We start from the raw sequence: 23,427 nt of genomic DNA on the forward strand, positions 1-23,427 counted from the left end.
GAGAATGGAGAAACTCATTCATCTCCCTGCGCTAAGTGCAAAACGATGTTCTATGTAAATTTTAAATGGATGATGAACTTTCAACGGTATTTTTAAATTGTATATTGCACAAAACGCCAAAAAATCAAGTTCTTTACAGACAAAATCACACATACTCGAGGACGTCATTTACGGGCAAATGATACTTGAAACGACTATTTCACAACACATGAAAACAACCACCGGCATGAATGACATATTACTTATACGAAGGAATGATTGGTCTAAAGCATCGTTCTTCAATTTATCACCAGCTAACAAGAGTCCACGGAAAAAGTCAGCCTTATTTATCATATGACTTGCTGGCTTGGTTTCGTGACTAGACCGGAATGTTATATATTATTCGCTGAAGAGGGGTAAAATTATTACGAAAGGATGCCAACATGTTTGAATCAATCTAAAAGTTTGCCTGCAGTCAAATAAAGTGTTCTGCATTTACAATCGATCTTTTAATTGTTTTAATACTAATAGTCCTTTGTAATGTGCCTTTTGTAAAAGCTTCTCTACTCTTGAGATTTAAAAAGGGACTGACAAACGGCCAGCTATAACTTTGATCTTACTTAGGGAGTTCAGTTGTCACATGTCATTTTTAATAATGGCGGGGTTCGTTTTGCTTACAAATAGTCTTTTCTTTGTTTTGTATACTATTGTTTGTTTTGTTTTCTTTTTTAACCATGGCGTACCACCTCTTTCGTATACTTTAGGTCTTTTTTATTCTTAATCTGATGTGTAATTTTACAAAATACAAAATTACCAAATTGTTCTTATTCGTCTGCATATCGTGGTTGAATTTTCGAGTTATTTAACTTTTATGTCCCATTTTCTTATCGATTAGGCCAACATATGTTTTAATCAGACGTTTGGCTGTTTCCCATTTCGCCAACATTCAATTGTTGTAAAAAATTTCACAAAGTTACACAAAATGTTCTAAAATATCCGCCACAGGAACTTATGAAGAACACGTGAAACTTTTTTTTTTAATATGACGGAAAAATAATTGACTTTCCGAATATTGAATACAAACGACACAAGGGTAGGTTAATGGAATTGAAATATTAAAAATGGTAAGTCACGTGATTAAAATCTCAGAAATAAAGTATTATACTTTAATCGAGTATTTTGCCATATGGTGTTTACCAACCCATGCAGCTGGAATGTACCTACAGGTTTATATACAAATATTAAAACAAATTGAATGTACTAAAATTGGGTATGCTGGCTACTACTACTTCGTCCCTGATTATTTTTTTGGCTACTACTTCGGCCCTGATAATGTTCATTGCTACGACTTCGACTTTGTTTATTTCCATTGCTACTGCTGCGACCCTGTGCTACTCCCTTGCATAACAACGGACCATCTTTATGTAAAAACATCACGGGCCAAATTATGTAATCAACGACATCTCCTGACTCTGTGAATGGTCTTAAAATCTGAAGGTCAAATGAATGACCTTTATACTCCCAATCAAGGTGAATAGGCGGAGAATGACAAACCATGATCCAACACAACTCTAGGCATTTCTCCAAGTACTGTTTCTTTGATTGAGAAATACATGACAGTACTTTACCATCAACGCTCTTGGCGATTTTCTGGATAATGCCCTGTAATCAGTTAAATGTAAACCAAGGATGAAATCAATAAAATGTAATCGAAGATGTAATCAGTAAAATCTAATCGCAAATGACTTTATGATCATTTTAAAAAATGTTAACCACGGGTGTAATCATAAAAAATGTTAACCGCAAATGTAATCAGTACACTGTAACCGCAATCAGTAAATGTTAACCGAAGATGTAATCTTTAAAATGGTAACCACATATATATGTAACCAGTAACATAGAAAAATGTAACAGATAAGGAATCAGTAAAATGTTAACCGCATTATGTAATCAGTAAAATGTTAACCACAAATGTAATCAGTAAAATGTTAACCACAAGTGTAATCAGTAAAATGTCAACCACAAGTGTAATGAGTAAAATGTTAACCACAAGTGTAATCAGTAAAATGTTAACCACAAATGTAATCAGTAAAAAGTTAAATGTAACCGTATGTATAATCAGTACAATGTTAACCACGGGTGTAAATACTAAAATGTTTACAAAAGATTACATTATTTAGAAATAACTCATGTAAATTTTATCCATTTAGTAACTAATTATTTTTTTTTCTAAAATAATGTCATAATTTAAAAACTGGAAATATAAGATAGGCATTTGAAAATGTTATCATTTTTATATGTTTGAATTGTATTGCCATCTCCTTCTTTGTTTGTTTACTTACAAAAGCTTGTTAAACCTAAAAGAATTTCGATTTTACTATACTATGATGACGTACTATAATACAAAGCCAACACATCTTACATAGTCGTAATACCTTTTTTTTTCTTTTTTTCTTTTTTTTTTTTTTTTTTAGATATCTTGCTGTTTTTTTTTATACAAGTTGATAAATTTGATTGATAGGAAATGTATTTAGATAATATATGATGAATTGAAAATTTAAATTGGAAATGTAATACGTGTAATTTACCTCTTTTAGAAACTGTAACTGATTTGATTTCATTTTTTTCAGTTGAATTTTATATTCATCTGCTATTTCATTGACCTGAAATAAAAATCTTATTTATAATAACCTAATAAACATAAACGATTTATTTCAGTGACTTCTAATTTTTCAAACTTGTAAAAACATGAACGGAGAATGTGTCTACGGAACACCATCTTCATAAATCAAGAACAGTTAAATTGACGCCACCCAAATTCGACTTTGAACATTGCGATATGCCACAAACTGGTATTTATCTTTCGATCATGTCAAATATCATAATATAATGTCAGAAACTAGAAATGTATAGACTGTACAAGAAGAGAACACAATTAAAGCAAACTATAATGTCTCCCTTCGTTGACCGAGAGACATTATAATGTCAAAAGAGCATATAAAAAAGGACTAATAACAAAAGATTAAGGACAAATGCAAAAACACGAATGTCAAAAGTACTAATGATATTATTGTAGAATCGCGACAGATTACACTGATTTATGTTAAAAGTCTGAAGTTGTTTTGCAATGATGCCCTTAAAAGGTTTCGCGATATTCCTCTTTTAATCTGATTGAATTTCAGACATGATCATAACGAAATCATTGTGCTTTCATATCTCACCTTTATTTGCACAGTAGCACTTCTGTTTTTTAGTTCCAGCGCATAATTTCCTTTGTGTCGCAGATCGTAGCATTCTAAGTATGTTTCCTACAATGTAATACAATGTCATAGAATTGACCAATTAGAGGAAAATAATAATGTAACGAAAGACAGCTGGAAACATGTATACATAAGATTTTTACGGCATTACAATTTCTTTTATCTAGGAAAATTCTTGAGGGATCATTGCTGCAGCTATTTTTTGCATAAAGAGTCCGTGTCAAAATAAGTTTTCTCACAAAATGTATCATCGATGCTTCATCGTACAAACCAACAACAGTTACTGTCCTCCTAAGACGTTCACGGATGAACAACTGGTACATTTGTAAAACCAAACGATAAGAACTAATGTGTTTTAAAAATATTTGTAATTGGCCGCTAAACAATCAACCAACTATGAAAACCCAATGTCAAAATATATATATATAATTAAAAGGCTACAGCTACTATATACATTGTACAATTGAAGCAACTACCATCATATACGCACAGATCTTCCAACATGAGTAATTAATTCTACAACAAATACAATTATGTCAGAATTCCACATTTCATATTTTTTATACCCAACTTCTAAGTCTGCATATCCTCTTTCTGTTACAAAAGTGTGTTTTATAGTGAACCGTAGTTGTCTTATCATCTTATCATCGTTGTGCGTTTTTTGCCATGGCGTTGTCAGATTGTTTTCGCATTTAAATGTCCCTTTGTAATCTTTCGACTCTCTTTTACACTAAAATCAAGCGAAATAAATGTTCAAACGAGAACATATTGTTTTGAATAGACTGCCAAAATATATTATGTCCAAAAAGTTGTAATCAATGAAGTGATAAAATTGAGAATGGAAATGGGGAATGTGTAAAAGAGACAACAACCCGACAAATAAAAAATTAACAGCAGAAGGTCACCAACAGGTCTTCAATGTAGCGATAAATTCCCGCACCCGGAGGCGTCCTTCAGCTGGCCCCTAAACAAATATATACTAGTTCAGTGATAATGAACGCCATACTTATTTCCAAATTGTACACAAGAAACTAAAATCAAGATAAAACAAGACTAACATAGGCCAGAGGCTCCTAATTTGGGACAGGCGCAAAAATGCGGCGGGGTTAAACATGTTTGTGAGATTTCAACCCTCCCCCTATACCTCTAACCAATGTAGAAAAGTAAACGCATAACAATACGCACATTAAAATTCAGTTCAAGAGAAGTCCGAGTTTGATGTCAGAAGATGTAACCAAAGAAAATAAACAAAATGACAATAATACATAAATAACAACAGACTACTAGCAGTTAACTGACATGCCAGCTCCAGACTTCAATTAATACTTACTCTTACAACAGTAAGGAGTATTTTTGTTGCTTCTCTCTCATTTCCTGTCACTTGCTCTATTTCTTCAATTGTGTCCGTCCATTCATTATCATATACATTAGAAAATTTCTCTACTAGACTTAATGGTCTATCTGGATCACTTAGGTCTGTAATTGCCGGGTTGTTATTTTTCAGCTGTTTTCCCATCATTTCACTCAACCTATAATGATTATAAATTGAAAGAAGGTGATTTAACGAACATCTATAGTAACAATGATGTGACCAGGATTCTCATTTTGCATCGTATTGACCATTATCCGTACTGTTCTGTTTGTGTCAATCAAAGGCGTTAAAAGGCATCTTAGGTAGTTCTATTATCTTTTCACAATCTAGAGACTGTCGTTGAGGGCTGTATGATTGATTGTTTGATTGATTCTCTTTATTTCCTCCAATATACTTAAGATTGATTGCAGTTTATCATATTCCTTTTATTTTCCTTTCATTGTATGATTTTGTTTTGGAGAAAATTTCGTAAAAATTTCAACTCAAAATTGTTCCCTTTATTTAGAAGAGACCATATATATATATATATATATATTCGACATACATAATGTTCACAGTACCTATTTTGTGCCTCTTCTCTTGCTTTCATTTCTGTATCCAGGTCTCTGAAAGTTTCAAATATAAAAATATTTTTACTTTGTTGTTAATGGATAATCTTTAAAACTCAATTACCAGAACAAGTATTGATGCTGTTTATGTGTACGGTCTATTTATCTTTTCTTATGTTTCTTTATGCATCAACTTGACTAGTTTCATTTTTTTTAAATGGACTAGTAATATCATTAGGGGTCATAAACAGTAGGACATTAAAGTTTGTTTAAAACTTATGACTATGATTGATCATAAGAAATGAACAATTAACTAAACTAATGCTTCGTTCACACGTACATTTAATTCGAATTGAAATCGAATCGAATGCGAATCGAATTCGCTAATCATTTTCACACACTCTTCTTTTTTAATTCGAATTGATTCGAATTAGCTAATTCGAAGTATACAATTCGCATTAGATATACGCTTTTGTTAATTTGTTAATACGAATTAAAAGTTAACGTCGTTTGGACAGTAAAGCGAATTTGACGCGCATTGCAATTCGAATTAGAATTGAATTAGGACATAAAACGTTTCGAATGCGAATTAAATTAATTCGAATGAGTTAATGCGAATCGAATTCGAATTACGTGTGAGCACAGCATAATACTTAAGATCAATCTTAATGGTATTTTGTGAAACCGACTTCAGATCGCATCTTCTCCTTTATGAAGAACTAAAAATCTCTTTTAAAATGAGGGTGATTAATTTGTTTTATTTAAATAATTGATTGATTGATTTAATTCTGGCATTCATTTGTTCAAATTTTAGAACTCTCAGTCCCACAGTATTCTCCATTATTCATATGAAGATAAGGCAAAATATCTCTGCAAAACATTTCTGATTTTGCTCATTGTTTGAAGGCCGTACGGTGACATATAGTTGTCTGTGTCTCTTGTTTAGAGTTGTCTCATTGACAACCATACAAAATCTTCCTTTTCATATTTCCCTTGAAAATATATTTAAAGAAGTCACTCGCCCACAGAAATCTGGTGTTGTAAATTGAGGAGTATATTTACGATTTACGAAAAATATAAGAAAAGTATGTATATATCCGTTTGTTGAAATGAAAAATATATTTAAAAACAATTTGAACGTAGGATTTTATCAGCATTAGTTAAACATTCAAAATTCAAACTATCAAAATAGAAAATATCAGAATTCAAGACTTTTTTCCATAAATAATTACAATGTCGGGAATCACAAAATTCTTTCATGTTCATTTAATACATAGGAAATAGGTATCTTCAGAAGTACCGAGATTAAGTCCATTAACAGACAGCTTGGTCCTATACATACCTTTGGCTCCTTTTAAGATCGTCTTTATATTGCTGTAATTGATCCTTATAATATTGTATATCACGTTGGAGTCTGAAAACATAATCAAAAGATGTCTGTGTATTTACAAAAAAAATGTATAATGGTTTTCCTGTTTGAATGGTTTTACACTAGTAATTTTTGTGCCCTTTATAGCTTGTTGTTCAGTGTGAGCCAATGCTCTGTGTTGAAGGCCGTACCTTGACCTATAATTATAATGGTTTACTTTTATAAATTGTTATTTGGATGGAGAGTTGTCTCATTGGCATTCATACCACATCTTCCTATATCTATATAAGTTGAAATAGCGTAGTGTGTTACGTAGTATGATACAACACAATTTCAAACATGTTATTGCTTTAAATCAAAATGTTTGCCACTAAAACTGTGGTGGAATGTCTAAAACATGCATCAGTCGAAGTTATATATATATTACTTATTCATTTGATGATCCATCAGAAACATGTTTTGTTAAACAGTTTCGCTTATTTGAATTAAAACCACATCTTCTTTTTTTATACTTTGCTTATTTGAATTAACAACTTACTTTTCATTAGCCTGTTCTCGTACTTTTAATTCTTCTTGCATTCTATAACTAATAATGTAAAAATAAATACTAATTATAGAAAATGTCATATCAAATGAATATTTTTTTTATGTTCTGTATAAATTATTAAAAAACTACCTAATTATAGATAATATATACGCATGCGCCAATTTGAATAGTCGCATATTTTTTGTACTGATAAAATTCGTATATTTTTCAAGTTTTGCTTGGATTTAAGTGAACAATTTTGTTTTCATCTGTGATATTTGTGATTACTGATACATTCTACACCTAAATATACCAAAATATGGAAGGATTAGCCATTATTGAGTTCGATCCATTGTGTACCGAGTCCGCAGAGTACTATGTTGAGTCCGTTATGACACCAAAAATCAACAAAGTTACCACAGCAGAAATTGAAACTGCAGCGAATACTTCAGAGCTTGTAAGTAACTTTAATAAAGGTGCTAGTCTGAAGAGACCACTAGACTCAGATTCTTCTAATAAAGAAAGTGTCAAAAAGTTGAGATCAGACGATAGTCATTCTATAGGTACTAAAGTTTGTAGTAATACAGATATGAGTGATTTACAACATTTAGTATACAGTCTGACACAAAGTATGAATACTATGCATATTTCACTAACAGAACGCATTGATACTTTGGAAAAGAACATGTCTAAAGACTTAGCACAGCTCATAGAACAAAAGGTGAAACATGAAGTCAGTCAGGCAAAGAAGGAGATTAACGGTACACTATCCAGCTTTAAAGATCAAGTCAATGTGCTGGAGGGAAAAGTTAACAGTATGGAACAATCGTACGCCTCAGTAGTTAAACAACGGTCAGTAAATGATGAAAAGAAACTCAATATTGTTATTAAAGGTTTGCCCCATGGCAAAAACGAAGAGAATAATCCACAATGTACATTAAACAAAGTAAATTCCTTAATAAGAGATGGATTAAAACTGTCGAACATCAAGTTTTTGAAGGCTGAGCGCAAAGTGTCACGTGATTCAAAACCTGGATTGATTATTGCAAAGGTACAATCTTTAGAAGACAAGAAGTCCATAATGAAGGCAAAATCCAAATTAAAGGGAAATAAATCATTCAGCAGTGTTTACATAGAAAACGATATCCCATGGGAGGTGCGCTCTCAGCAAAATAATCTCCGCACGATTCTCAAAGAAATTGGAAAGTCCGATAAATATAGAGTGGTTGGATCTAAAATCGTACGTAATCAGCGTGACGGAACCGACGGAAAATAGGAATTTCTTCATCTAAGTTCTTGGAATGTAAATGGGTGGTCTATATATGACAATGATAATTCAGCGTTTAGGAAAAGCGTTCTTCTATGTGGCGATTATGATGTTATAGCTTTATGTGAAACATTCTTAAGAAATTATGATACCATAAGCGTACCTGGATATAGATTTGTAGGGAATAACCGTTCGTTGTTGCATCGCAATGCTAAGAGAGGCTCAGGCGGTGTATGTTTTCTTATCAAAGATAGCGTATATAAATTTTTTGATGTGACTTTGCTAGATTGTTCAAAAGAGGATATTCTATGGATTAAATTACAAGAAAAGGGATCAACTTTATGTTTCTGTTTGTGTGTCTGTTATTTACCACCGGAAGGTTCTTCAAGACGGTGTGATCCAGAAACCTTTTTTGCCGACCTTCTCTATCAGGTTTATATGTATCAAAATGAAGGAACTGTGTGTATATCTGGCGACTTCAACTCACGTATCGGATATAATACTGACTTTATTGAAGGTGTTGATCGCATCCCTTCTCGTGAGGTAATCGATAAAACCGAGAATCACTATGGAGATTTGTTTGTGGATTTCTTAGTCGATAGTAATTTTTGTGTTTTGAACGGCCGTATAGGAAACGAAAACAATTATACATGCGTTTCAAAGAAAGGAAAGTCTGTTGTGGATTATGTTATGGTACCGCATGAATCTATACCTTCAGAGAGCGATTTTAAAGTGAATATGATATCCGACCTGATCGACCGGTACAACATGGACGTGCCAGATAAAACACCGGATCATTCGATTCTTGAATGGAAATTAGCTGTTATGAACAAACGTCCGAATGATGAACCAGCATTTGAAACTCAATTCAAGGGAAATAAAAGATATGATACGTCAAGGTTAACAACAGAATTCTTGAATTCGGAAGATTGTGTTAAAAGAATCAGCGAAACTGTCAACCGTATTGAAAATGAACTTTCATCAAATAGATGTATCAACGAAGCATATGGTTCCTTCACTAACTTTTTAATGAACGAAATGGATCTAGCCGGCCTTACTGTAACCAGTCCTATCAAATATGAATGTAAATCGAAGCAAAGTAAGGCAAAGACTTTCTTAAAGCCTTATTGGAGTGACTTACTACAACAGAAGTGGGACGCAGCAAGCAAAAAGGAAAAGTTATGGCTTAAATGTAGTGACCACACAAAGATTAAACGTAAATTAAAACAAGAGTATTGTGCTGCCCGAAACGATTTTGACAAACATTTACGGAAAGCAAAACGAACTTATCAAAATAAACTTCAAATGGATTTGATGACTGAACTTGAAAAACCGAATTCTCGAGATTTTTGGAAACAAATTGGCAAAATTGGAATTTCAAATGACAGGCGGGATCAGATACCGTGGGAGGTTATTGATGATAATGGCGAAGTTACTACGGACAAAGAACGTGCATTACAAAAGTGGAAAACGGACTATCAAACATTGTTCAACGATCAAACTGACAGCATGTTATATGATGAATGTCACCTAGACAGAATAAAGAAGGGGGTAATTTCATCAGACCCGGAACACGTTGATACATCTTGTTTAAACGTACCTATCACTCGTTGCGAAGTTGAGAAAGCGGTGAGCAGATTAAAATTAAGAAAGGCAGCTGGCATAGACAATATCCCAGCAGAAGTTCTAAAAAACAAAACCTGTATCGATATGTTACAAAATATTATAATTTTTTGTTTTGAAAACGGTGTTTCGCCACTTGAGTGGAAACAAGGAATTATAAATCCAATAGTGAAACCAAATAGTACAGACGTTCGGCTTCCTTTGTCATATCGTGGGATAACACTTTTGTCGGTGCCATGTAAAGTTTACTGTGACATTCTTAATTCTAGATTTGGAGATTGGATTGAAGATTCGGGTGTATTGGTTGATGAACAATGTGGATTTCGTAGAAAGCGAAGCTGCCTAGATCAAATATATAGTCTGTACTCTATCATCAATGACCGTAAATTGTCACGCCTGTCAACTTTTGCCTGCTTTATTGACCCGAAGAAGGCGTTCGACAATGTGAATCGGGACTGTTTATGGTTTAAATAACAAACGTTTGGTGTTAACGGAAAAATCTTGAATGCTGTTAAATCTTTGTATGACAACACAACATGTTCTGTACGTGTTAACAACGTCTTTACGTCAATGTTTCCGGTTTCATGTGGTGTGAAACAAGGGTGTCTGATTTCTCCGACACTTTTTGCTTTGTATATCAATGATTTAGCTACAGAAATTAAGTCTTTGAATAAGGGTATTGATATTGATAGTATAAATGTAAGCATCTTACTATATGCAGACGATATCGTCTTACTAGGTCCAAGTGAGGCAAGTTTACAATGTATGCTTGATTGTGTTAATGCATGGTGCCATAAATGGAGATTAAGTATTAATTGTAGTAAATCAAATGTCATACATTTTAGGCCTAGCTCTGTTGAACGTTCTACTTTCATTTTTTTCTGTGGAAATCATAGTTTAGTATATGTAGATTCATACAAATATTTAGGCATTTGGTTCAGTGAACATGTAACATGGAATAAAACCGTCAAAGAACTTTCTAAATCTGCCAGCCGAGCTTTGAGCTGTTTGACTGTGAAATTTTACGCTTATGGTGGTATGACATATCAAGTGTTCACAAAACTGTATGAAAGTTTGGTACAACCAATATTGTTATATGGTGCATCGATATGGGGACTTACTGAACAAAGACTCATTAATAACGTACAAAATAGGGCTAGTAAAATATTCCTTGGAGTGACTAAATTGACTAGCAATACGGCAGTACAGGGTGATTTAGGATGGCTGTCATGTCATGCTAAACAAAGACTGGAAGTTTTGAGATTCTTTTATAAACTTGAAAATTCAGATAATTCTCGTACTTTCTATAAGATACATTTATGGTCGAAACGAAAACGTAGATCCTGGAACTGTAATGTGATTAAGTTATTTCGCAACATGTCTGTAGAACACTTAATGCAGCCCGGAATTAGCAAAGAACTATTTTTTAAAGTGATTAAAAGTAAATTACGAATACTAGACGAACAGTTGTGGTTTACCAAACTTTGGAATGACAATTCGAATGTGAATGGAAACAAATTGAGGCTATAAAGACGTTATAAGAAGGACCTTCAACCTGAACACTATGTTACTAACGCAATGCCACGCCACTTACGAAGTAATTTATGTAAACTTAGATGTGGAACTTTACCTCTGTCTGTCGAGACGGGTCGTTATACGAAACCACCAATACCGTTAGGAGAAAGAATTTGTCCATTTTGTAATAATTCTGTAGAAGATGAAATACACTTTTTGATTAATTGTGACATTTACAGTGACTTAAGGTTTAATTTGTTTCACAGAGCTATGGTCATGGATAATTCTTTTTGTACAAAGTCTGATTTTAATCAATTTGTATTTTTAATTCAAAATGCTGAATTACAATACGAGTTATCTATCTTGGTGCATAATATGATAAGAAGACGTCGCGCTCTGAAAAGTAATCTACAGTCTTAATTGTATATTTTCGTAAAAGTCAAAGTTATATTTAATTTATTTATTTTTTAATTCATGATTGTATATTTCTGTAAAAGTCAAAGTAACAGTTATTTTTTAATTATTATTTTTTTTTTAATTCTTTTCAATCATATTCTTTTATTGACTATTTTACTGAGAGGGTTTTAATAAAACAAGATTACTTCGTTTTATTCTTCGCAATCTGTTTGTATAACCTCTTTAAAATATATTCTTTTATTACATTGTTTGCAATGAATTACATTGATTTCCCAGTTAGATAAATCCGATAATTTCACATGTGAAATAAACGTGGTTATTTCACTCTCTGACGTCATACAACAATAGGCGTTGTCAAGACGTCGATAACGTCGAAACAAAACATGCGTAGGAAAACCATATAGTTCCTTACATTTTTATACATTAATTTCATAAAAAAAAAACCAATTTGACAATGTAATAAAAAGTATAACTAATCGCCGTATTTGAATATCAAAAATAAGACAACTTGTGACCGAACGCCGCTATGGATTAAACTCGTGCTGCGCACTCGTTTAATCCATGCGTCGTTCGGTCACGCGTTGTCTTATTTTTTATATTCAAATACGGCGATTAGTTATACTATAATTATCACATATCATTTATTTATTTTTTACGTCATACTTAATTTTGTCATATCTATCTTTAAAAGATATGTTTTTTTGTTTTTTTTTGTTTTTTTGTTTTTTTGTTTTTTTTTGTTTTGTTTTTTTAACTACTTATGTTAATATATTTTTTTTATGATGTGTAATATCCGGATAATTTTAAACATTTTTAACATTTTATTATGTTTTTATTTTGTATTTGTTAAATAGATATATATTTGTATATATAGTGTCTCATAAGCCTTTCTAGGCTGGGTATATGTCTTATTTTATTATTGTGCAATGTATATTATATAAACTGTATAAACAATCTGTAGACAAGTATGTGACACTTAAATAAAATAAATTATTATTATTATTATTATTATAATTACTGATATCTCAATCGTATCTTCGTATTGTTTGACACTATAGTAGTGATGGTTTGATACATTCGCAATTAGTTTTATACGTTCGTAATATTAACGTTCGAAATGTTATATGCTATATCTAAGTTATAATCAATCTTTCCCGAAATTGTTTAAAACGAAAGATGCTTGCGGACATATCTAATGTTTCAGTTAACTACTTACGCCACTTATTTTGTATAATGTATAGAATCGTATCGGTTTTAAAATATGAAAAATATTGTATTATCTCTTATTCTCGTAAGGCGAAGAATAAGTGCCATTTCGGATTATTTCTGTCTCGCTATAGTTTTATATCTCAATGTATTTAAATAATAGGAAAAAAACTTGAGAAATGGATTATTAAATGTATATAATTCACCTTTTCCCAATAATTGAGGAAGCAATTTCTCGTAGGCTTGTATTATTTGTGTTTATTTATTTATTCTTACTCTAGTTTCCTTGTCTTTCTGTCATCAACACTGTGTGAACGGTGAAATGGTACACGTGAGGTGTCTACTCTGAAAATTATATATATAATGTTTGTCTTTTGTATCATACATTTCAAATTCATTGTTATATTAAGGAGTTGAAACACTTAATTTGTATTCCAGAAAAAAAATTTTTTGTTGAAGCAGATTGATGCTTTTCAGGTATATATAGTAAATAACATGTTAATATTGGTTTAGTCTGACTGGATGTTCAAAGGAAGCATGTAGCCTTACCCAGTCACATTTGTACGGTTTGGTTTACTTCATTTATAAGTCTATTTTTCTAAACCATTTCTGTCAACATTAATGTCTTTGGTATTACTCGCCCAGGAATTCAACACGCAAGACAGAATGTTATCACGAGACCAGACCACCTAAAATAATATAGTTGTTAACCTTTTCATTTTTTTTAAAGCTGATCTTGATCGTGAGAATGAGTTCCAAACCTTGATACAACATGACCGTTTTGACAATGTAAATGATACTTTGTCGTTCTTTTAATTAAATGTATTTTTCTGACAAGTAAACTAATAATCGGTATTTTTAAAGTTGATATCATTTCCAAGTCGGTGTTTATCCAATACGTGTATTCAAAGTTACTAGAACCTACATATTCCTCAATAGGTGTCCTATGTCATAAATAAAATTCACTTTTCATTTTGGGAATTTGTTTATTTTTTAAGAATAAAAACTGTTTCTGTTTATAGTTGATGTAAAAATTTAGAGACTCTTAACGATATATGATAGCTCAACATTTTGTATAGCCACATGCAAATAAATATTATAGTTTTAATAAAAAGACTAAAGTTGCTCTCAAGATGTCATCTGTTGTTGTTTTTTGTCGTCACTAGATCGCAGTCTTGTTGACGTTTATAGCTCTCTATGCATATATCCCTTACAAATGTTAATAAGTAAATAAGGCTGTTGAAGGCCGTACTTTAACCTATAATGGTTTAATTTTTAAATTGTTATTTTGATGGAGAGTTGTCTCATTGGCACTCACACCACATCTTCCTATATCTAAATACCTTTCATTATTCCGTCTCTCACTGTATGTATAATCCGCTATAGGTTCACGTTCGTTATTGTGGACTGTTGCAGCATGTGTAGGAGAATTTGTTCTGTGAATAAATAGCAATAAAAAATGAAAATAAAATCGTATGAACTGTTTGCCTTGTCGAAGCTTTATATATTTAAATTTACAGTATAAGGTTTGCTCATTTGCTAAAACCGTATGGTGACATAAATTTGCCTTTATATATGTCATTTTGTCTTTGGCGAACACTTGTGTAATTAGAAATCATACACAATTTTCTTATTCGTAAATTGTACTTTGCTAACATTTTTCGAATCTGGATTCAGAACAGTTTGTTTTGCCATCTGCTTGATCACAGTATTTGTTTTCTTAAAATTGAGGATCAGCATAGTCTTTTTAGTTAAAAATAACCAAACTATATCATTTTAAATCAAATGGACTTTTCCTTACCTCGGTCTTTTGAATCCTCCAGCATCTTCATCAACTCTCCCATGGTCATCATCATCTGGACATTGGAAACACTGGTAGAGGAGGACAAATTTATTAAAAGAAAACAATAAGCTGAATGCATAAAAGGATATTGTGGCTATACACTCGAAAAAGGTCATTAGACAGCAATATGCATGAACACAGGAAAGACTTTTACAGTAAATTGCATTGAGTGTGTAGGTAAAGGTTAATAAATGTTTGACTAGCTTGTTTGCTAGCTGAACCGTGAAGTTTTTATTAGGTTAGTTTTACTCCAATCGTTTAGGAGTAGACTAGTTCGACAGATAATCTATCTTTCTCCGAAAAGAGATGGTAGTATACTTAGCATAAAGCTAGTCGAAGATATTACCTTTACCTACACACTCAATGCATTTTGCTGTAAGTATAGAAAGGCGGTAAAAGCATTTGGAAGAAGATTCTGTCTCATATTAGTCTAAAACAAATATTTAAAAGATACCAGGCTTATAATTTTGTATATCAAAATTACATACAATCATTAGCTGATAAAATATATGCATAAATCACAAGTGTTGAAATAAGTTCATATACTCTTATCATCAAGTTCAGTGGCTTTATTGGGTTCGTCATCTACATAGTTTTGCTAGACTTAAAGGACTAATTTATTTCCATAAGTTTGGTACAATTGGATGGCTATTTTGTAAGGTCTGTCGATTTGGTGTCACGATATCTCAGAAGCATGGGTTCGATCCCGGCGAGGGAAGAACAAAAAATTTGCGAAAGCAAAGGAGTATGGCCACGAAGTGCATATATTGGCCCTATGAAATAACAAAAAAATAAATATTAACCAGGTTGATCCTTTATAGCTAAAACATATCTACCAATATTGTTGCTTGTTATTATTTGAAAAAAATTTTTTTTGATGACGTCACTAATGTGACGTAACACCCGACATCGAACCGAAACGCTCAAAACATCAAAATTCTCGACGAATTTCACACTTCTTTGTCCAATTTCGCATTGGCCGCAGGCCTCGACCAAAGTAATTCGTATCTCATTTTCATTGTTTGACAATTTGAAATCGTTTGCAACAATATTTAGCGTGGTCGAGGCCTGCGGCCACATCGAAAAATAAACTTTTGCAAACAAGCAAATCCGGATTCGACACTGTCATTTCTGAGGTACGATAGATTATGTGGCGAAATGTCTAATACATTTACCACGAACTTACATTAAAATAGAAACAATGTATATAGTTCAGCTTTTTATAATATTTTGAATACATTTCATCATATTTCTGTTTTTCTTGTGTGTGTTTTGAAATTACATTGCGCATGTTTTTTGCACTTCTTCCAAGCAGAAACATGGATGTACAGGCATTTGCCGGACGGTGACATATTCGATATTTTTTTTACTTTCTCTGACATAGACTGTAAACCATTATGTAAATCGTGCAACTGAAGTATGTTTTTCTTGGAGATTACGTATTAAGGTAAGTCAAAATTAATTTACGAATTTAAAATAAAAAGCAAAAAGTGGAATAAAAAGTTCCGTAGATTTGTCGACTGCCGACAGAGTTTTTTTCCCCGTCGTAACAACTGTTTTTATTCAAACAGGACAAATTAATGGAAAATAAAAATAACTAGTAAATAATAAATTAATTGGGACTTAATTCTAACGTTATTGTATACTTGAAAAGGATTTTGAAATGTATTTTTTAAGCCCGGCTTGGTCAGCTTTGTTATGAATAAAAAATAGGGCAACTTTCGATTAAAGGCGAATTTATTCTACGAAAACCGTCTTAAAAATAGATTTATTCACTACACTAAAGCAGTAATACATCTTTACTCATATTATTAAACACAAAAAAGGAAATGTCAAACAAAAGCAGACGACTAGCTTCAGTACCAAGTTTAATTTATATACCACTTATTTTCCTATCCATATACGTTTGACGACGTGGAATAGCGGTTACAGCGTTAGGCTGGAGATGCTATGCTTTAAACAGATAGGGTTCGCGGCTGCATTTTTTTTTTTTTTTTAATTATTTTCTTTTTAATATTATTAAACCTACATGGTATTGCTGTTACATTTCGCAAAAGTGACCATTTATATAACATAATTAATATTGCCATACAGAGTTTTATTTGCAACCAGTAATGAATTTCAGACATTTTGTTTAGAGCTGTTTTCTCAATGCATGTAGTGAAAAGGTTTGGTTGGCTTTCTTGCTTTTTTTATAAATGTTTGAAGCTGAAACCCTACCTATCTTTTAATTGCAATAGTAAAACTTTATTACAATGTTTGAGCAGATAGCTATATAAACAAAGCAAGCAAGCTAACCAAACCTTTACTTTACATGCTTTAGAAAAATAGGTCTAAATGACTCTTTTTCTCATTCTAGGTCCGATGGGTAGTAGAGTCTGCTAATGCAAGAATCAAGAGATGGAAGTATCTGAGCCATGTTTTACCAAATAAACAAGTTCCATATATCGGAGATTATGTTTGCATTGTATGTGGAATATCAAATAAATATTTGCCGCCGTTGTCTCCAGGTAAACACTCTTACTATTAAGATAGCTCGTAGTGGTAACTGTGATTAGTATATGATTATAATCAAATCATAAATAGTGATCAAAAAGAATTTGCGATATTTTAAAGACATTTTTTTCACTAGGAAATTCACACTGAGAGAGCTGCCTTTTTCCAATTAGTTAAACAAAATTATTTTTAAGAAAATGTATGTAAAAAAAATCCTTCTCTAAAAAGTATTAATCACTTTTCCCTAACTATTCAATAGATAGCAAATTAAACAAACAAGCAATTTAAACAAAATTTATAAGACAAAGGAAAAATAATACCACATGATAATATAAAACTATTGTTCTTTTGTATATAGATATAGGAAGATGTGGTATGAGTGCCGTGCCAATGAGACAATGCTCCATACTGTGGTATTTTTTTTATTTGGTAAACTTGTGAATTGTTGTCTCATTGGAAATCACATCACCGTTTTTGTTATATTTGATTAAAACATTGTTATAAAACTATATACATGTACTAGTATAATGATTGAAATTTTCTTGCTTAAAAAGGATGTGATAATGAAGAAGCATTGACAGCAAAAATGCTCTATCTGTCTAAAAGAGTAAATACACTGAAACAGAGGGTAGAAGAAGAAAATTTGGAGAGGCGTAAAACAATTTGGAAAGAGCCTGATAATATTTTAGATGATTTTTCACTTCTTGATGAAGAAGATCTTAGAAACATAACGTGCGGTGTCTATCAAATAAAGCTTAGCACTAGTTACATTCAAGAACATCTAGAAGGCAATTGTCAAATTCTTGTAATTACGTGGTTAGTTGCACACAAAGATGATATATTTTACCTGCTTAACTTGCTCCATTTGTTGACGTAAACTACTGTACTCATCTCTGTAATCATTGACAGGACTCCTTTTCCCCGATCCATCTTTCTTTAATTTATTCTTTAGTTTCTTTGCACATGCCTTCAGTTCACTGACTCTCGATTGAGCTTCTGCCCCTGTCACAACAACTCGAACTTCAGTGGAAACACAACTGAAAAGAGTCAAACACGTGAATTAAACAGCAATTTCTGTCATTACTTGGTATACAAAGAAACTTTTTTGTATTGTTTTGCAATATGCTACATGTATGCATTCTTTTAGCACGGGAAAACGTATTTTTGCAATGAAAGAACTTAAGCACAGAACATGAAAAAGAAACTGGAGATTCTCAAGAGCCCGTGTCGCTCACCTTGGACTATGTGCTGCGGTGCATATTAAACACAAAGGACACTCTACAATATCAAAGACAAAAATACAATTCTTGACAAAATTATCTCTTTTTGTGTTTCTATGGGGTCAATTGACAATTTTGGTCAAGCTTTCTTATTTGTAGATCTTATTTTACTGAACACTCTTGCTTTTTAAAGTTATCTGTCTATAATTATTAAAAGATTACAAAAAATTACGAAAAATTGTAAAAAGCAGACTTTAAAGGGTAAAACTCCTGAAGGGGTCAATTGATAATTTTTGTCATGCTAACTTATTTGTAGAGCTTACTTTGCTGAACAATTTTGCTGTTTATAGTTTATCTCTATCTAATATAATATTCAAGATATAAACCCAAAACTGCAATATTTCCTTAAATTTACCAATTCAGAGGCAGCAACCCAACAAAGAGTTACGGATGCGTCTGAAAAAATATCTGGGCAGATTTATCTTGACCTGATGAACATGTTATCCCACGTCAGATTTAATTGGCCCATAAGATTTATTTTCAGAGATATATCACAAGAACTGCACTTACAAATATTTATGAAAAATTGATTGGGTCAAATGATAATTTTGGTCATGCTCACTTATTTGTAGAGCTTCCTTTGCTGAACAAGTTTGCTGTTTACAGTTATCTCTATCTGTTATAATATAAAAAAAATTATGACTAAACACTGTAAAATGTCCTTAAAATTACCAATTCAGAGTTTCTGAAAATTACCGATTCAGAGTTGCTGAAAATTACCAATTTAGAGGCAGCAACTCAACAACGGGTTGTCTGGTGCGTCTGAAAGTTTCAGGTCAAATAGAACTGGAAGTACAAAACCGCTTTTCATATTTGCTCTAAAGGCTTTAGTCTCAGAGATATATTCAAAAAACTGCAGTTTACCCCAATGTTCTATTTTTAGCCATGGTGACCATCTTGGATGATTGGCGGGGTCGTCGGATACATTTTTAAACTGGATATTCTAAGGATGATTTAGGCCAAGTTTGGTTTAATTCGGCCCAGTAGTTTTAGAGTAGAAATTTTTTGTAAAAGTTAACGGACAACGGTCGTCGACGACGACAGTCGACGGACGCCAAGTGATGAGAAAAGCTCACTAAGTTAGCTAAAAACAACTTTAGCTTCAATCTGCTTTCGAGGAGACTGTTTGTTATACACATACTATACATGGTTGAAATAATCACCAGTTCGAAAGCATTTGTTTAAAACATAAACATGGCTTGTAAAAATATTGCTACTTTAAAAAAAAATTCATCTCAGAGCGTTCCAATGTTCCTCGTAGGTGGTTGCACAAATCTATACTCCAAACTTGTTGGTTAAAATCTCACCAAAGCTTGTGATGCCCTTAGATATAAGTAGATGTGATTAGTTGCAAATGACAATTTGTAAAAGTAAACCATTACAGGTCTTCAACACACCGAACAGCAAGCTATACAGGGCCTAACAATGACTAGTGTAAAACCATTCAAACTGGAAAACAAACGGTTTAATTTATATTAAAAAAAAAAAGAGAAACGAGAAAACATTTATGAACCACATCAAAAACGACAATCGCTGAACACCAGGTTCCTCCTTGTTTGTATACTATTTGTTCTTTGAACTTTTAAAAAATATCCCACAAGAAATGCAGACGTGTAAATATATTAACTGTTTTGCACTGTTCAAAAATTGTTCTGCCCCCTCCCCCCCCCCCCCCCCCATATCTCATAGTGTTGAATTTTGAAAAAAGGATTTGATTGAAAGCGTTGGAAAACTTAAAAAAAAAAAATATGACTTAGACAAAAAACTATACCCCTCCCCCTTGATGTTAAATGGTTGCTCCCTTATGTATAAAATGAGAAGAAGAGGGAAGAAATAACACTGCAATCTAATAGCCAAAAATAAATTTGGGTAATGAAAATTTGCATAAAATGGATAATCAAATCGGGTATATAGTATTATGTGAATGGATGACATTTGACCAATGATGTAGGGAAGCACTAATGTTTTTGCCTTGCTTTCGTCCGGGCCTGTTAGTCATGGTATAAATGTTAAACTTTGTCATTAGGTCAGTTTAAGGGGGACCGCTTATGATAAAGTCAATGATATTTTGCATGCAGTTGTATGGCAAGTAGCTCATTTCAAGGGAGATTAATATTAGGCCTTGTACTCTCACACAGCCATGGTAAACTATTAAGCTTTTGGATAGCGGTTTACATACAGGAGAGACATATCTATGTGTCATAAGTTTATTATTTAAAGTTGCACGTACAATCGTATACGTTAAAATGCATTTGGATAAATTAACAACATTGCTACAGGTTAACAAAACCGAAAGTAAACACAATGCATTTTGTCAATAATTTCAACTCCTGTAAGTGCATATACCAACCCTGCGGTTTCTATTCCGTAATTATTATCATCTTTCTGCTTATTTTTCTTCTTTTTTCTTCTAAAAGAATTCCTGAACTTCTCCATTTTAAATGAGGAAGTAAATTAGATGATGTCGTACACTTTAAGAAAATCAATTCTTCGTCAGAAAAGGTTATTTTTAAATTTATTATCAGGTAAACATAGCTGATTGTATCAATGATAATCAATGGCAATCGAATATTTGCTTTTCCGTTAAATATACAAGAGAATGTCACAGATGTAAATTATATTTCAGTATATTAAAATTCTTATTAGTAAAAATTGATTATTTTGATGCAAGAATACAATTTCATTCATTACAAAAACTATCCTTTTCTATAAATTTCTATTTTTTACAACACATATAACAGAGCAGGGAGTTGGGACATTCGCTAAATAAATATGTTATTTCAAAAACAACCAAAAAACCTGAAAATGGATATTCAGTGGCGGATCCAGAACTTTTAAAAGGGGGGGGGGGGGGGGGGGGGTGCGCTGACTGACCTAAGGGGGGCCCGCTCCAGTCATGCTTCAGTGATTCCCTATATATAATCAACCAAATTTTACCCTGGATCCCCCTATGATATTGACCAATTTGACAGAGGCGGACTAAAAAGGGGACATAGACCCAATCACCTTCTGAGGCTATATATATATATACATATATGGTTAATGCATAAACTACTTTAAACGTTGCCAAGTTTGCACCCCTTTTATATACGACCGCAAACAGTTTTTGCGTTCATATATTGGTATGACATTGGCGTCGTCGTCGTCGTCGTCCGAAGACACGTTGGTTTTCGCACTATAACTTTAGTTTAAGTAAATAGAAATCTATGAAATCTAAACACAAGGTTTATGACCACAAAAGGAAGGTTTGGATTGATTTTGGGAGTTTTGGTCCCAACAGTTTAAGCCCCAGTCCCACTAGACCACGATCGCACCACGCTCATCGCGATCTAAATTAAATTCAGATCGTGGTGAGGTCGTGGAATGAGCGGCATGCAAATGTAAATTTTCGTTGCTTTCACGATGCTACTACGTCCTCATTACGCTTCTGCAACGATCCCGCTACGATTACACCACATTCTCACCGCACTTATTCTGAGACCTCACTACGCTTATCAAGATCCTTCTACGCTAATCACGTTCTCACTACGCCCAACAACGAGTTATCCGACTGCAACACGATCTTACCACGCTTCTACTTGGAATATAGCACGTTCTCACCACGATTATACTACGTTCATACCGCGATCTTACTACGTTCTCAGCAATAACGTCAACATCGTGTTCCATATAAATACAAATCCATTCCTTCTTTTTCTGATAAAAACGTAGATGGTGCTCTGATAGTAACGAATCCTGATCCAACAGAGATGTCGGACCGATCAATCCAACCTCAATTACAACCTGTTGCTGGTCCATAAAGCTCAAATGACGATATTTCAGTGAACGATAGCAGAGATGACACATATTTGTCATTAGATATGGAAGATGTGGTATGAGTGCCAATGAGACAACTTTCCATCCAAGTATAGTAACAATTTATAAAAGTAAATCATAATAGGCAAAGGTATGGCCTTCAACACGGAGCCTTGGCTCACACCGAACAACAAGCTATAAAGGGCCCCAAAATTACTAGTGTAAAACCATTCAAATGGGAAAACCAACTGTCTATAATCTATATATACACATGTATATATATATAAAAAAAAAAAGATTTTTACAAACATTTTTATTTTTTATTTTTTACATCATCTGAAAAGTCTAAAACCGTAATTGTTATTTAAGTACTGGTAAAATGTTTTGCTTGCAGTAAATCCAGAACTGTTCTGTAGCTCTTCAGATAATGTAGTATGTTTGTATTTTCTTTGATGAAAAAGGGTAACTGGAACTCGCTTCCTCTCTGAGGGTTTCATCATGCAGCCTAGAAGTCAGCGTTGACATGAACTATCATTGATAGTCATAATCATAAATAACCCGTCAGTACATGATCCAGAAATTTTCATTAAGGATTTGCCATCACTCACTTCCATCAGAGGGTGGCTGTTTCAGTGACTGGGGGTCCAAATCCAGGTTAAAAGGGAGTTCCAACCATATGTCCCCATTCAAATGTATTGATCGTCCATCCCCCCATCCCCTCCCCCCACTGGAACCAATATCTATCTCAGTAAGCCATGATATTTTGCAAAACAAGTTTTGGAATTTTTAGGTTCTCAATGCTCTTCAACTTCGTACTGTATTTGGCCTTTTTAACTTTTTTATTTTTTTATTTGAGCTTCACTAATGAGTTTTTTTTATAGACAAACACACGTTTTGCGTACACTATTGTTTTTTTTAACTTTATTAAGCG

At 32.8% G+C, this 23,427-nt stretch overlaps 1 protein-coding gene across 1 annotated transcript; it reads right to left on the reverse strand.

Moving 5' to 3' along the window:
• Positions 1–1,131: 1,131 nt before the first annotated feature.
• On the reverse strand, positions 1,132–21,178 carry LOC134697128 (uncharacterized). Its single transcript, XM_063559181.1, has 12 exons — positions 21,052–21,178; positions 18,269–18,458; positions 14,884–14,954; positions 14,426–14,518; positions 13,359–13,427; positions 7,067–7,114; positions 6,502–6,573; positions 5,172–5,216; positions 4,570–4,768; positions 3,201–3,287; positions 2,568–2,642; positions 1,132–1,641 (listed from the first exon to the last, which is right to left on the reverse strand). Exons 1-12 carry the CDS (start codon positions 21,135–21,137, stop codon positions 1,240–1,242), a joined length of 1,437 nt encoding a protein of 478 aa, XP_063415251.1. The 5' UTR covers positions 21,138–21,178; the 3' UTR covers positions 1,132–1,239.
• Positions 21,179–23,427: the final 2,249 nt, after the last annotated feature.

Source organism: Mytilus trossulus, chromosome 14, assembly GCF_036588685.1.
Source record: "Mytilus trossulus isolate FHL-02 chromosome 14, PNRI_Mtr1.1.1.hap1, whole genome shotgun sequence".
Taxonomy (NCBI): Eukaryota; Metazoa; Mollusca; class Bivalvia; order Mytilida; family Mytilidae; genus Mytilus; species Mytilus trossulus.

Excerpts from the sequence above, each read along its gene's own strand:
- LOC134697128 (XM_063559181.1), bottom strand. The coding sequence starts at position 21,137 with ATGGAGAAGTTCAGGAATTCTTTTAGAAGAAAAAAGAAGAAAAATAAG. Across the intron at positions 13,428-14,425 it reads GAGAGACGGAATAATGAAAG|AGTAGACACCTCACGTGTAC; the intron begins GTATTTAGATAT and ends TATAATTTTCAG. Across the intron at positions 7,115-13,358 it reads AGAAAGACAAGGAAACTAGA|TTATAGAATGCAAGAAGAAT; the intron begins GTAAGAATAAAT and ends TTACATTATTAG.